At 37.9% G+C, this 15,226-nt stretch overlaps 1 protein-coding gene across 1 annotated transcript in view; it reads right to left on the bottom strand.

Annotated features, from left to right (window-relative positions):
• TACR3 (tachykinin receptor 3) overlaps positions 1-10,208 on the bottom strand; it is a 64,275-nt gene extending 54,067 nt beyond the window's left edge. Inside the window, exon 1 of the mRNA XM_021531474.3 lies at positions 241-10,208. Coding sequence (XP_021387149.3) covers positions 241-716 — 476 coding nt within the window. The 5' untranslated portion in view covers positions 717-10,208. The remainder of the gene's footprint in view (positions 1-240) is intronic.
• Between the last annotated feature and the right edge of the window lie 5,018 nt (positions 10,209-15,226).

Genomic DNA, 15,226 nt, shown 5'->3' with positions numbered 1-15,226 from the left:
CAGAGAGAGGAAATGTTTGCTATAAAAGAAAGCAGAAGAATAAAAATAATGGAAGAGTGAAGGAAAAAGACCAAAGACCAGGAGAAAAAGTGTGTTAGGGAGAGATCCTAAAGAAGCAGAGGAGCACAGTGAATTAACTATTGAGGTCTTTGCCTCTCATCACTATGGTATCCCTGCATTTTTATTTTGGCAGAGACTCTGATCTCAATCTCTTGCCCCTAAACTTTTCTCTTTTCTCACCTGTCCACAGCGATGGCTGTCATGGAGTAGATGCTGGCGAAGACAGCTGTGATTGGGAAGAAGTTGTGGAAGCGGCAGTAAGCCTCTCCAAAATACCACTCGCTGTGCAGAGCATAGATGAAGTTGATGAGAGTATTGAAAGCAGCCATGGAGGCATCAGAGAAGGCCAGATTCACCAGGAAGTAATTTGTCACCGTCCTCATGCGCTTGTGAGCCAGGATAATCCAGATGACAATAAGATTTCCAAAAACGGCCACTGCCACCACACCACCGTACGCCAGAGACCACAGGGCAATGCGCCAAGAAGGTTGCACGAACTGATTGGAGAAGTTGCCTGCTGAGGAGGCTACAGGGGCAGAAGCATTTGCAGCTGGTGCTTCCAGAGCCTGTCCCCAGGGATTTCCTGCTTCAGCAAGGCTTACATTCCACCTGCTGCTTATGGTCATGTTCCACTTGGCTGTGGGGACCGAAGTCATCTTGGGTGTTTCTTTCCTCTCTTCCAGGAATGATGTACCTTTCCCACCTCCCTCTCCCAACCCTCCAAAACCCCCACCAACAGATCAGAAGAGGGAAGGAAGAAAAGGGGAAGTAAGGTAGTACAGCAGGTACTGGAAAGGAGAGCTCTGTAGCAAAAAATCTTTGGCTATGCTGTTCCAACTGTTAGAAATGCTGTGACAGACACATCAGGAGAGCTACCTTGGAGTAGAACAGCATCCTGTTTCTCCTCTGTACAGCCTCTTGTTTTTGATTTTGCTTAAGGAGAAGGGCACTGGGAGCCAAGTCACATTTTATAGGCTTGTGAGTTCCCAGCGTCACAAAGGGAGTGGAGCGATAAGCTCCATCGGCTGGTAAGCTAACAGCTCTTTCCCTCTGCCCTCCCTCCCCTTGTATGTCATTCGTTGCCAGCAGCAGGCACTTTCAGGAGCTGTGGAAAGCATTGGAAGGAAAATGAATTCTCATCTCATTAATGTTGAGAGATTTGTTTTGTATTGTCTTTCTTTAAGTTCCATTATTGTGCATCCTTTTTTAAATAGTCTTTTTGCCTTGTGTTTGCAGGGCTAATCAGCTGGTTTAGTTGAAATTCCCAGGACTGAGGCTGTCTTTTTTATTAAAGCTCTTTCCAGATGAATGTATTCCAGATCAATTCAGAGCTGCTTTTTTGCTGCTCTCTTTTTATTTAGTACACACTTTCCTTGATCTACAGATTTAGAATAGTGACTCTTTTGGACAAACAAATACATTCTGCTGTTCTCTAATTTCACTTCTAATTTTGTAATAAGTAATTGATATCAAGAAATATTTATAAGCTATTTGCATGCTCAGCAGTTACTGATTTTTACTGAAACAATATGCAGCCCTAAACATAGGTGTCACTAGTTATGGGTAACATATTAGGGGTTTGTTTTCTTTGTGTCTTTGAGAAAAAAAAATTTAGTTATTTTTCTTGATTGGCATTTACTTCCTGCTTAGGACTATTATTATTTTGAGCAACCAATATTTTAATATGCAGTGGTTTTTATAATAGTATAAAAGGGTAAATGAGGAAATTTAACACCCAATGTTTTCAGATCCAAAATCAGTTTTCTTTTAATATGGTAACAAGAGCTGGCATTAGGAATGCATGTTTTATGCAAGGATTGATTGCAAGGGACTTGAACTAACAAACCTTTGTTATTCAATAGGCTGCAGTCTTAAGGGAGAAAATTTGTTTTAATGCCAATCTTTCATGTTTCAACAATTTAGAGCTACTACTTGTCATCAGCAGAGGTTTCAATTGTATCACAGCAGTGGGAGCTATTCAATATCCCTATCAGCAATGACACATTCAATACTTTTTTAAACAAAAGCTTCAAACAAAAATCAAATACTGCTATGTACCACTTCCTCCCTGATGTATTTACCCAGTGGAAAAAGTGGCTGCACTTTGTCAGGTCTTCACTGTAGTTTTAATTTGAATGAATGTAATTGTGATTGTTTCTATATGAGCTTTCACCAACTTAGCCCAACCTGAGCAGCTGCCCACATCAGGCTTAGAAGTTTTGCAGAAAGCCACAGAAGCTCTGCTGTAAATCACATGGTGCTACAGCATGTCTAGAACCCACCTGTGCACTGCAGGTGCTTGTAACAGGAAAGTCACTGCAGTTAATTTCACAGTTCCATTTTGAATTCTGAATCTTCTATCTGCCTCTTCTTTCTCTCCCTGGAGGCAAGCCTGAAGAAAGGCGTGGTAGAAAATTTCTGTGAGTTTGAGAGATGAAAAATTTTAAATGGAGGTTCCAAAGAGTGAGGAACAATGGACAGATTAGTTATAGCAGAGAGCTGGACACTCAGCTCTTAATTCCAGCAGCTTCACTCAAGATTTTCACATGGTTGTAAACCAGAGAGTACAAACCCAGCCCTGTGCCCTGTACCATTCCACCTTTATGCCCAAATTAGGAACTCCAGACTTTATCCTTTTACTAAGCTGATGTGTTTTTCACGTTTGTACACCAGTTGCACAAGTGTCCCACATACTTCTGTTTTTTCCATCCATCTCTCCCAACCTCAGCTCTATTATTCCTTTTCCTTCATTTCAACAGAGACACAGGCGCCTTATTTCTAGCACACAGTACTGACAAGCGTGCAGTAGAGTGTAAACATACAGGAACAGAGTCCTGTAGAGCACTGTGGTATGGGAAGATAAAGGATCTGTGTTTGAACCACTTGCTGTAGTTCATGGAACCCCATTCTGGTCATGTGTGTAAATTCTGTCTCAGGTTTCCATGAAAAATGTGCAATATCCAGTAGTGCTGCAAACTAGGGACTGAATTTTGACTTTGAAAGCAGAAGTCTAATTTCTTGTTCTGGAGAGAAGCTTGTTCTAGCTTTGCTGTAAAAAATTGCTTGCCATTGCACTCCAGGTGCTCAGGAGAGACCATTCCCATGTCTTTCCGTAATCATATATGGTTCCCCGAAGGGATTCTGTTCTCAGTGCATTCCTAATCACAATGTGAGAAGACAGTACAAGGCAATATCTTCTTCTAGCAAATGTAAAGGCAAACTGAGTCCTTGAGACTTACTTTGAACACAAATCAGGAAGCTTTTTGTGGTCTGTGTTTGTGAAATGTCAGCCAGGCCACCAACACAGGAGGGTCAGCTTTGCAGTGTAGAAATCAAAGTGTCATTGATTCTGTCTTCCTCTTTAGAGGTACACTGAAGAAATAAGGCCTCCCTGTAAGGAAATTTTTATACGCTATACTCTTCCCCATCCCCTCTCCCCCATAAATGAGAAGAAAAACTGTGGGGTACCATTAGCATAAAAGACAATATAGATTTTTTAATTAGTCTTTTGCTGAGTAAGATGCATGTTATCAGCCTGCAGCATGTATCTGAAACTGGCAGAAGAGGTGGCTGAATAGCTGGAGTTGTTTTGTTTTGAGAAGTGGAAAAACTGAACAGCACAGGACAAATGTTGGGCAGCTGCATCAGTCTCCCATGGGGAATATTTATGACTTCTTTTGGAGAGGACTAAAAATTTGCTAGAATATTTTTTCTGTGTTCTGGCTTTCATTCTTACTGAAACCACTGAGAGGTCGTTTGGTACAATCACCTAGAGCAAAATCATATTCTCCTACATCTGAAGGGCTACAGCAAAAAACCAGGGTGATATGCCTTGCTAACATTTTACTTAACTAAATGTAAGAAGATGTTAGGCAGCCAGTCATAAATTAGATCTTATCTATAGAGGCAATTCACATATATAGTGATTCTAGCTGTACTTCTCCATCAAAATTTGTATTGGTTCCACATGTATTGATTAAAGTTTAGTCAGCTGGAGGCCATCAGCATTAAGTTTCTCAAAAAAGTTCCACAGCAACTTTGGTGAAAACATTTGTATTCATAATTTCTGAGTAGCATAATCTGCCTGACTGGGATGCACCTTATGCAAAGGAGTAGTACAAAAGACAAGGATCTGTGTTTTTTCTCAGTCTCTCATAGACAATGGAGGGTAACTGTGCTGGTGTTTTCTTCCAGAACTGTAACAGGTATGTGATTTTTTATGTTAACTTTTGGCCATTCCAGTTTATGCATATTTGCAGCGGGAATGCTTAATTTTCCAGTCTGTAAGGTTACTCAATTTTAGAATTACTTTCTTTAGGCCTTCTACTATCTGCTCTTTCCTGATGGTCATTTGCTCCTTTGCTTTTCCACGGACTGCTGCTTTGTGCTTGTGTAAAAAGCATGTTGTACTTTGAAACTGTGGTTAAATGTGTCACTATTAGCAGCTCCCCATTCCTAGCTTCTCAGAAACACTAGGAAATCTAAAAGAAATTTCCAAAGGGTGAAGATAAAAGTAGCTGTGATTGTCTCTACTTCTTCCTTTGTGTTATATAGTTTGAAGCTATTTTTTCACAGTTCCAGCTTAACTGGCTCCTACTTAGCCAAGCAGAAGCTAAGCTCCTGATTTAGCATCTTGACTAGAAGTCGGTTTAAAAGTTATTCTTTCCTTAGCTATTTATGAGAGTAAGATTTAATTTTCTATTGGTCTTCTGATGTACTTAAATATTTTGTTGGAAATTGTTCTTCCACTATTTTTTTCTGTGTGTTATGAGAATGAGAGACAGAGAATATCGCCATTATTGCATAAGTAGGGATTTGTGGTAAATTAGCCTGCACAGTATCTCTATTTAGCATGTGATAATGGCATCATGAAGATGTTTTACAAGGCCTGTCCTCTGTCCTTTCTTTGGTATATAGAACAGAGGGTATTGTGAGATTTGCTCTTGGTTTTGGATTTACTTGCTTGATTAGGCTTAGCCTAATAACCTCTTTCCCTGCTTCCTTCTTCCAGTTCCCCACTGGAAGAAATGATCCTTCAGCAGGAGATTTTTTTTATTCTTCAGCCTTGATAGCTCCTGTTCATCAGTCAGTCATGAAAAGGTTTAGCTAGGGCAGCAGAATTTATGCAATTTAAGGATGCTCAGCACTGTCCTATTTATCATGGCTGTGTGTTTTTATTGTGCTGCTGTCATGACAGTGCCAAACCACCTAGATTTTGAACAGTTTGCTTTTATTTGTGTAGCTTAAAACACATCTGGAAAACTTGAACCAAGTTTGAACTTGGTTTCTGATAATTGTTTATGAATGCAAAAGTCTTATTCCTGTCACCGTCTGCAAGTGACTCAGTAGGATATTTAGCAGCTTCACAAGCATGCAAGTAAGGATGTTGCAGCAAAAGTGAAAGACCAAAACCAGAAATATAGTGTGTGGCTCTTCATCATGGCTAGAGGGGGACAAAGAGTGAGGAAAATCAGAGTCAAAGAACTGATTAGAGACAAGTTTTCTTCTGGAATATGATGCTGAGATGCAACTTTGCTGAACTATTAGACATACTGAACTAGTATGTCTAGAGATTAGTTGTGAGAAACAGTAAACAGAAATGAAGACTATTTTGAATTTCAGATAATACTCACAAATTTTTTGGTATGAGAAAACTTTTTTCTCCCTGAATGAAGGATTTCTTCAGCCATTGAGGGTTTGATCTTCTGATCCTCCTGAAAGGCTAAAGATATGTTTTGTTTTCTATTGTTATCAGCATGACTTATCTCTCTGTTCTTTCGCTGCTACACATAGGACATGACTGAAGGTGCTAAATTGCTGGCACGGTGAGGTGCCTGTGCCAAAATGTAATTTGTAGAGCACAGTCATTCTGTGAAAAGTAATTCTTATTCATTTGCTTTCCTGGTCAGCTAGGGCTTTGAGAGGAAAATATATTATACAAAGTGAGATACTAGCAATTTTTGGGAAGAAACAAAGTGGGTTGATTCAAGTGGTTCTCCTACCTGACAGCAATGTATATGGAGAGGAAGTAAAGGCAAAGTGAACTGGACTATGGTGTAATGAACATTTTCTTAGCTTATTGCAATTAGTCTTCTTTCCTGCTATTATTGTTTTCTTCTTTACATTCTTTGTGAGAGTCCTTGACGTTAATTAGTAAGGAACCTTCACTGATACTTTTTCCCCCTAGCTGCTGTACATTCTCTATTTTCTCTAGTGGGAGACAGTTTATTTGCAATTGTAAATCCAGGCACCTCTTCATTTTCTTCTTTCTGCAACCTCTCAAGTGCCTGTCTAATGTCATAGGTGAGATGAACTGACTTCTATGTGTGCACTGAATACATGTTTGCCCATATTCTTCTCTTCTTTTGAATTACTTTAATAACTTTTTAAAAAGTTACATTTAACAACAGAATTATACATGAGTCAGAATGTGTTTGATTGGATCTTGTAGGTTCAGAACGTACAGCCTTGAAATTAATGGGTAGCCGCTGTAGCCACCTGAAATTGCAAGTCCACTGAAGTCAATCAAAAAGACACCTACTGGCAGAAAAGAACATCTCCTCTGTCTCCTACAGGGCTCTTTCCAGCAATTTGTTTACTTACAAACATCCAAATTAAGGGGGATTTTATTGGTGACTTTTTTGACTCTTGAAGCGACTTACTCAATTATATACATATATTGCATATACTAAATTTACATTCATACTCTTACATAATAAATGTGTGTTTTCAGTTCTTGAGCAAGTTGAAAAGGCATGAATGGAACTGCAGTAATTCAGTGCTAAGTAAAATCAGAAAATAAGAATTTCTGATAGCTTTACCCATGTTATTTATAGAGCATCAGTGACACATCTGTGTTTCACTGTTACCTGAAAAGTAAAACAGATAGACTTTTTGGCTTTTTTTTTTTTTTTTTTTTAATAACAGGAGATACCATCATTGTGGTATCAAGAGAATATTCTATTTTTTTTCCTTAAATAAAATAAAATTTTTATGGATCAGTCTTATATAAAGCACTACAGGAAAGCCACAGGTTTAAAATACTATCTAGACAATATTTCTAAAAAATAAAATATCTCATTTACTTTAGAAAACTGCTTGGAATGTTGGTATGGAACTGTGGTCTGTCAGCATAGAAATAGCTGGTTGCTCTTAGTTGTACAAGAAAAAAAAAAGGAAAAAAACGTACAAATTTACACATGGTGTTACTGTTGACCAAAAATTATTTTACCTTCTGGGTGCTAGAGAAGGATCAGAGTAAAAGGAATTCTGTAATTGCTTGTGTAGTAGGCATATGATAATTTAGAAAAGCTGTATCTGCCAATGTGTAATAAATACAGGAGGGAACCTTTGGCAACATAGCAAATTTTGTCTTGAAATATATATATTTTGCTTGGGAAGTAAAGGATAAAATGAAAATATTACATCAGCTATTATCTCAAATGTCCAATACCACTTGTGTTCTGTTCTACAGTTTGTAATCTGATTTGTGCCCTGCCGTTTTTAGAATCCAGTTTTTTCATCTGAGATAAAAGTGGAAAGGAGATCTGAACTTGGCTTTCCCACATTTTAAACCACTATTGTGTCCTAAATGGTAACAATGTCTTGTCATATCTTGTGCATTTTCCTATGTGATAGTCAGTGGAAAAGAAATTACTGTCAAAAATTATGCACAAGGATTATGGTATTCTTATTTTATCACACACCTTCTATTTCTAAACTTCAAGTTTCTTAAGCCAAAAGTTCTGCTATTTAGGTGGTGCTCAGTGAAATAGTTCACTTATTTGTCAAAAAACCCCACATGAATCATCTGTGTAAACTTTTATGGAGCCTGTTACTGAAATTATTGTGTCTTAAGAACTAGTATTTTTTACTGGAAGTTTATTTGTTGCCAAATGTATTTTTTTTCCTTCTCCTTAATATTAAGGTTGTTTCTCTGTCATGTGACCTTTATTCTTCCTTTGCAATTAGAATGAAAGGAAAAGCAACTACTTCCATATCAGTGAAATTCAATTTGTGGCTTCAAGAAGTCAGTCTCTTGCGCCTTTTCTGCAAACCACTGCACTATCTTATTTTTGCTGTGACATATATTTACAAAGGAGTTCCTATTAATTTGATTTTCTATATTCATGTTGAAAGAGATTATTTAAGTGAGAACAAGAGTTCAAGTGACCTAACCTTTCTCAATAATTCAGCAAGTTCTAGAGGTATTGTAAGGCAACAGAAAGGAAGGCAATTAATTTTCTGAGGTGAAGTGACTTAGGCTAATTTTTTTTTGTGGATGACATATATCACTAGATGAGTTTTGAAGAAGCAGTAGCAAAGAGGGAGGGAGAGGCATAAAAGCAAAATGTAGTAACTAAATATAATTTCTAAAGAATGTGTCTTATTAATTTGGCTCCAAGAATTAGCATTTTGATTTGATGACTAATAATTTCTGAACATCATTGAAGGTACTTTGATTTTTTCATCATGTTCTTTTAAGATTTTTAAAATTAATTTTTAAGTAACAGGCCACTTCTGATCCTCATTGCTGGTTTTAGAACAAAAACACCACTTTTATGTGGAAATGATAGAAAAAACCAGTTGATAGGCTTGCTACTGCTTTCCCAATGCCAGATTCAAGGCAGGTTTTGACAGTGTGTCTGCACCTGTAATGTGTCATTGTCTTAACAGTGGTGGTATTTGATCTTCTGTCATTTTAATTAACCATATTAATCTGGCAGCAACATTGTTCTCCTTAAAGAATGCCATTAATTTAGGGTTGGCAGCAGGTAGCAGTATCTTGCTAAAAACGCTTTCTATCTTTACTGGATTTCTTTTAATGATGAACAGTCTTTCCTGCCTAGGTTAGCAGCAAAGGAGGATGCTCACAGCCTAAATTTTTCACACATGTGCACACCCCTGTTCACATAAACAAATACAGACAAAGGTGTTTTGAAGGTAATTTTTGTGTCTTACGGTTGAATAAGATGTTTGACTCCAAGAAGTGATAAATGAAAACAAGTTCTATGGAATTACAAATGTACCAACTAAGCCTCACTATTGGAAAACACATGCAACTACTCTTGCCTGATGCCTGATGCTCTTACAATAGAGTAGCTTATAAAAAGACTATAAAAGGAGGTCAGGGAACTGGAATTGTAAAAATTAAAATGTAACTCTTCCTTACCTTTCCTGAGGCAGACAAAGAAAAAAAATCTTTCTATTAAATCCTTTACATTCCCTTCAGGCTATTGTCTGAAGATAATTTGTTCTCATGTAGCAAGCACTGAGGATTGAAATTGTTTTATAAATCTTTTGCTCTTTTGCAACCAGATGGTGGGTGTTGATAAAATGTTTGTTGTCTCCCTAAATTGTTCAGATAATCTAATTTTAGCGAGTAGAGTTTGTAGTGGTAAGAATTATGTGTAGAGGTAACATTCGAAGGCTGAAGAAACTAATTTCTTGTGTCTGACTTCATGTATTCAGAGTTTTATCTAATGGATTTATTTCTAGATGTCTCTGGTGGAGAAAGGGCCCTCCATCTCTCCTGCTGTAGAGCACACATTTTCTTTTATGGGTGAATAAAGACAGAGAAGTCTTGGGCTGGCGTACAGATTCCAGCATTGCTCTAATGAAATACTGCTCTCTTAGAAAGATGAACTAATGTTCCCTGCTGCAAAGCTGTGTTTTTCCTTCATGTTCTTGTTCCTTACTGAGTTAGTGTGTGGAATACCCAAAAAGGAAAAGCAAGGGGCAATAGGAGTCTTAACCTGTGGAAGTAGACAATGACAGCTACTAAAACCAATTTACATTCCCTACAAAAAGAGAGAAGACTGGAGAGGGAGAATCCAAAGAAAGGACTAAAGGATAAAAGAAAAATCACTGAATAGCAGATTGGAATAGGTGATTGGAAAGAAAGCATTGAAGATAATTGGAAACTGAACCAAATTCTTTGGGGGATGAGGGAGAGGAGGAAGGACTGAAACACTGCTTTTGTCTGTGGTTATATTAAGGCTTGTATAATGATGAATTTTGACAGGCATCCACAGTGATGGATGCAGTTTTATCTGTCAACACAGAGCAGCCTTGTTTAGGCCCTGTCTTTCAGCAGCAGAATTTTATTCATTCTCCATTTCCACAGAGTCTAGATGCTTGTCATGTCTTCAGACTTTAAATGAAAGCATTAGAGTTACAGACTGTGGAAATTGTTTCTTTTGCGAAATACTGCAAGACATTTTGCATGGGGGTGGGCTTTTTATTGTTTGGGGGTTTTTTGTTGTTGGTTTTTTGTTTTTTTTTTTAAATCTAAACTTTTGAGAACTCCCACTTGGGAAAAAAATTCTTCAGTTCTGTGTTGATATTTTTGTCTTGATTCAGGACCAAAGTACATGTTGAAATTTCTCATGGCTGTACACTGGAGGCTGGGGTTTTTTTGCATACTATCCAGCTTGTGGCATCTCTTTACCAGCAGCCCAAAGTCATAATATCAGGAAATTGTGTTTTATATATGGACATTAATAAAGGATTTTCTTTAGCCAGTTGCAACTCCCTCACCACAACTGCCATCAATCTGCAGCAATCAACTGTGTTTTTCACTGCTGTCACCTCTTGTTTGAAAAGAACAAACTGTTCTTTTCATAAAGCAAAGTGCAACTTGGCATTGCAGGTTTATATGACTGACAAATTCATATTGATATGCTAATCTATGCATGTTGTCACCTTTGTGTTGAACTCTTTCCTGTCAGAATGGCTCTTTGTCCCATTTAGGTTTTTTTGCAAGATGCTTTGCTAATGCAAATAATCATCTAATCCAGAAAACCATCTCCCGTCATGGAAAACTGACATCTTTGCTGCTGTATATACTCTGCATCTTTTGTCTATGGTGGAATCTTAGATACATATACAATGTATTTTATAATTTTAAATTGTTACCAGCCCTAGCTCCAAATCCCATGCAAAGGTGCTACTACAAATACATATATAATATTGGTCCGGTAGAAATCTCTCCTTCAGTGCTACAATGTTAAGTCTTGAAAAGCACATGTATCCAAAAGTTCTAATTCTAAAATCTATACATAGTGTTTCCTGGTTGGCACAGAATATATTATACCAGATTTAGAGATCTAAAACCTTCAATTTTTAAAAGAAAGGAAGCTGTGTGAAGTAAATTACTCTCCTGAATTTCTACTGCAATGAAAATGTTATTCAATAGCCTCTGAGTGTTTCAAATAGAGTGATGCTGCTGCTATTTTTTTATCCAATAAAAGAGGCCTCAGTAGTTCCAGATAAGTACAGGTAAGACTCTTGAAAGGTGGGCTTTTGGATGAAGAGCTGGCCATCAGGTCTTTTCCAGTACAAAGATGGATAAAGCTGAACCCTCTACATGACAATGATCAGCTATAGCTTTCTATGTCAGAGATATAAAGAACTGAAGAAGTGTATTATGGTCTTTCTCCCAGTGTGCCATTTTCAGTGTGTCCTGGGAACTTACTGAGTAGATCAGATTTGGGGTACCATTGTTAATAATCATGATGAAACCTAGCAAAAGTGGTTTTATTTATACTTTTGGTAGATCCAAAAGTAAATAATAACTAGCCCCAAAAAGGTATTCCATCTTGTCTCTTAAATTTGTGGCCTGATAATTTCTTTGGACTCAGTTTCCTAATACTGTTGTTTATAAAACTCAAGAAATAAGAATTCTTTATATTCTCCAGACTCTGTTAAGATGTATTAGATGTGTTTCTCTTGCAAGCAGAGGATATATAATATTTTTAAACCTTCCCAATTGTAAACTACACCATAAGTCTCATTTCTGTTAAATATGGTTGCCTTTCTCAGCAAATCATGTTGCTACCTGTATATATATTTTTTTAATATTTATAGTTGCATTATATATTAATAGAGCAGTATAATTGTGTTTTGTTCTTTCTACCATTTCTGGTAGTTAATATGAAGAGTTAATATGTGAATTACTATGAATAGTTAATATGTGAATTTTGGTTGCTATAAGCCAATGTTTTCTAAGAATCAAGCAGCCATTTAAAGCCTAAATGGTGGGCCCATAGCTGCAGGGAAAAGCTCTTTATTCCATGAAATTTTTATTGACTCTTTTGGTAGTAAAGGTTCTTTCTTTACATGCTGTGTTGTTATTTACAGGATTTTAAATTTCTTTCGTAAAAAAATAGTATAAAAAAAAGTCTTGCAGAAGGCAATTTGAAGAACTGCAAATATACCCTCAGCAACCAGAAGGCAAATGAGAAGGATTTTCACTGGAACAATTTTGTCTTCCAAGATCAGAATCCTAACTTCTGGGTTCTTGGTGTGATTGTTCTTGTGTTAGGGAATTGCAAAGGACAGTGGCCAGAGAAAAAAAAAGAGAGAGAGCATAGGAGTCTGGCTGTAGAAATCTTTGAAGCAGCCATCCCTTGGGAGAAGCCATAGATTAGGATAAATGAGACACAGGAATTGCCCTGGTAGAAGCAGGCTGGGGCACCTGTCAATTTATTTTAGAATTATCTCTGTATCAGCTAATGAGATAGAAAAGGGCAGGTTTTTGTTGTTGTATGATGAGTTGGTAATTTATAAGTGAGGCAGTAACATGACCTGTTTGTATTTTCTTGGATTATTAGCAGAAAATATAGGTATTCCTGTAAGACTTAAAAAAACCCCCCAAACATCATCACATCAATAGATTGTCAAAACCTGTAGAAAAAAATCACTTTCTAATACAGGCTACCAGTTTTTTACATTATATTAAAAAAAGATATTATTTCTTCTAAATACTGTAAGATTTTTCTAGTTGGGATAAATTCCTTTAATTAGATTCTTAGCAGGCTTTAGCTAGTGATTTTAGCAGCGCCTTTCAGAACTATAGAAAGCAGAAAATGTAGAGCAAAACTACTGAATAATCTTAGAATGGCTTGGGTTGGAAGGGATCTTAAAGGTCATCTAGTACCAACCTCCCACCATGGGCAGGGACACCTTCTACTTGACCAGGTTGCTCAAAGCCCCATCCAGCCTGGCCTTGAACACAACCAGGGGTGGGATATCTGCAGCTTTTTTTGGCAACCTGTTCCAGTTCATCACCCTCACATCAGCAGGTTTCTTCCTAATATCCAATCTAAACCTCCCCTCTTAGTTTGAAGGCATTCCCTCTTATCCTATCTCTACATGCTCTTGTTAGAAGTCTCTCTCAAGCTTTCCTGCAAGCCCCTTTTAAGTACTTGAAGGCTGTTATAAGGTATCCCTGGAGTCTTCTCCAGGTGAAAACTCCAACTCTCAGCCTTCTGTTGGTAATTTAAAGTTTCGGGAGGATGATCATCATGAGTAAAATGCATAATTCCCCTATAAAGAATATGCATTATGGTAGATGAAAAGCAAGCAACAGCTTTAAGTACTGTCTCCAAATGGGTAGAACTATGGATTAGAAATGGATAAATGTACCCTTTATTTGGCAAAATTAACACAGAAAAAAAGAGGCAGAATATAGAGTTATATTGTAATTAATTATGACGTAGGAGGTCAGAAGTGGTGTTTCCCATCAGGGCTCAGTATTTAAGCCAGTCTTGTTTAATATCTTTATTGAAAAACTGGATGAGGGGATTGAGTGCACCCAAACAGATTTGTAGACAACACTAAGTTGAGTAGGAATGTTGATCTGCTGGAGGGTAGAAAAGGTCTGCAGAGGAATCTGGACAGGCTGGATCAGTGGGCCAAGGCCAGTTGTATGACATTCAACAAGGTCAAGTGCTGAGTCCTGCCCTTGGGTCACAGCAACCCCAGGCAGTGCCACAGGCAGAGTGGCTGGGAAGCTGCCCAGTGGAAAAGGACCTGGGAATGCTGGTCAACAGTGGCTGAACATGACCCAGCTGTGCCCAGGGGGCCAAGAAGGCCAAGGGCATCCTGGCCTGTGTCTGTGGCCAGAAGGACAAGGAGGCCACATTTCAAATTCTGTGTTCAGTTATGAGCCCCTCACTACAAGAAGGACATGTAGGTGCTGAAGAATGTCAGAGAAGGGCAGCGGAGGTGGGGAAGGGTCTGGAGCACAAGTTCTCAGCTGAGGGATCTGGAGGTGTGTTTAGCCTGGAGAAAAGGAGGCTCAGGCAGAGGGAACGTTGTTACCACTCAGCCTGGAAGAGGTTGTAGGTTGTAAGTTGGTGGGAGTCATTATCTTCTCCCAAGTAACGAGCAATTTGACAAGAGGATATGGCCTCAACTTGAACAAGGGGAGGTTTAGGTTTGATATTGAGAAAAATTTCTTCAAGTTGTGGAATTGCCAGCTTTGGAGGTATTTGCAAAATGGGTAGATGTGGCACTTGGTGACATGGGTAAGTGGTGTCTTAGTGGATCTGGGTTTAATGGTTGGACTTGATATTGGAGGTATTTATGATTCTATGATAATCAGTCTGTTTGATTATTTTCATCTTTTAATCTGCCTTGTATATGAAAAACAAAGTCTGTGCCAGAAACACCTAGACTGCGTAACAGTTATTCTCTTGGGATAAGAATCTAAGAATTACATCGTCAAGAGAAAACTGAAGACAGACTAAATGACAAGGGGGGAAAATAGCATTTGCTTCAGAAGGGCAGGAGCCTATTTACATTTATGTCTGTCATACCTAATTCTTAAAGGTCAATACGGGTTTTTTTTAAGAAAACAATCAATTAAGTAATACAGCAATAAGACATCAAACACTGTAAAAAATATACGCTGTCATTGAAGAAGAATGCTGACATTTTGCAAGAGATGTTGGAGGAGTCAATGGGAAACACTGAAGAGGGGAAATTATGTACTTTCAAACATTAGAAAGAGTTAGTGAAATTTTCAGGAGAGTTACAGTATTTGCAGTTCAGTATGGCATTCATTTCAGGCATTTGGGTCTGAATTTTGATTTAGAGCAGCTGAAGTGAGCCCTTTATCAGCCCAGCTAGTCCAGTAGGAGCTAACAAACCTGTGTAAGGAACTGCTCTTCTTTGTATGTGAGCCTGCAATTAACAAAATCATTAGCAGTTATTCAGATAATCTCAAAAGCATCTAAATTGAGCTACAGGGTCTTCTTTGAAGAGAGTACTGCCTTTTTGGCAATTGATGACATGTTCTGGTTCTGTTAGTCTGTTTTTACACCTTGGGAAAACACACCCTAGTTATTCCTTTCAAAGCCTCTGATATAGACATCTGTGA

Source organism: Lonchura striata, chromosome 4, assembly GCF_050655825.1.
Source record: "Lonchura striata isolate lonStrDom1 chromosome 4, ASM5065582v1, whole genome shotgun sequence".
In the NCBI taxonomy this organism is placed as follows: domain Eukaryota; kingdom Metazoa; phylum Chordata; class Aves; order Passeriformes; family Estrildidae; genus Lonchura; species Lonchura striata.
The sequence above is the reverse complement of the archived record's forward strand: the minus strand, read 5'-3'. Positions and strand labels throughout refer to the sequence as shown.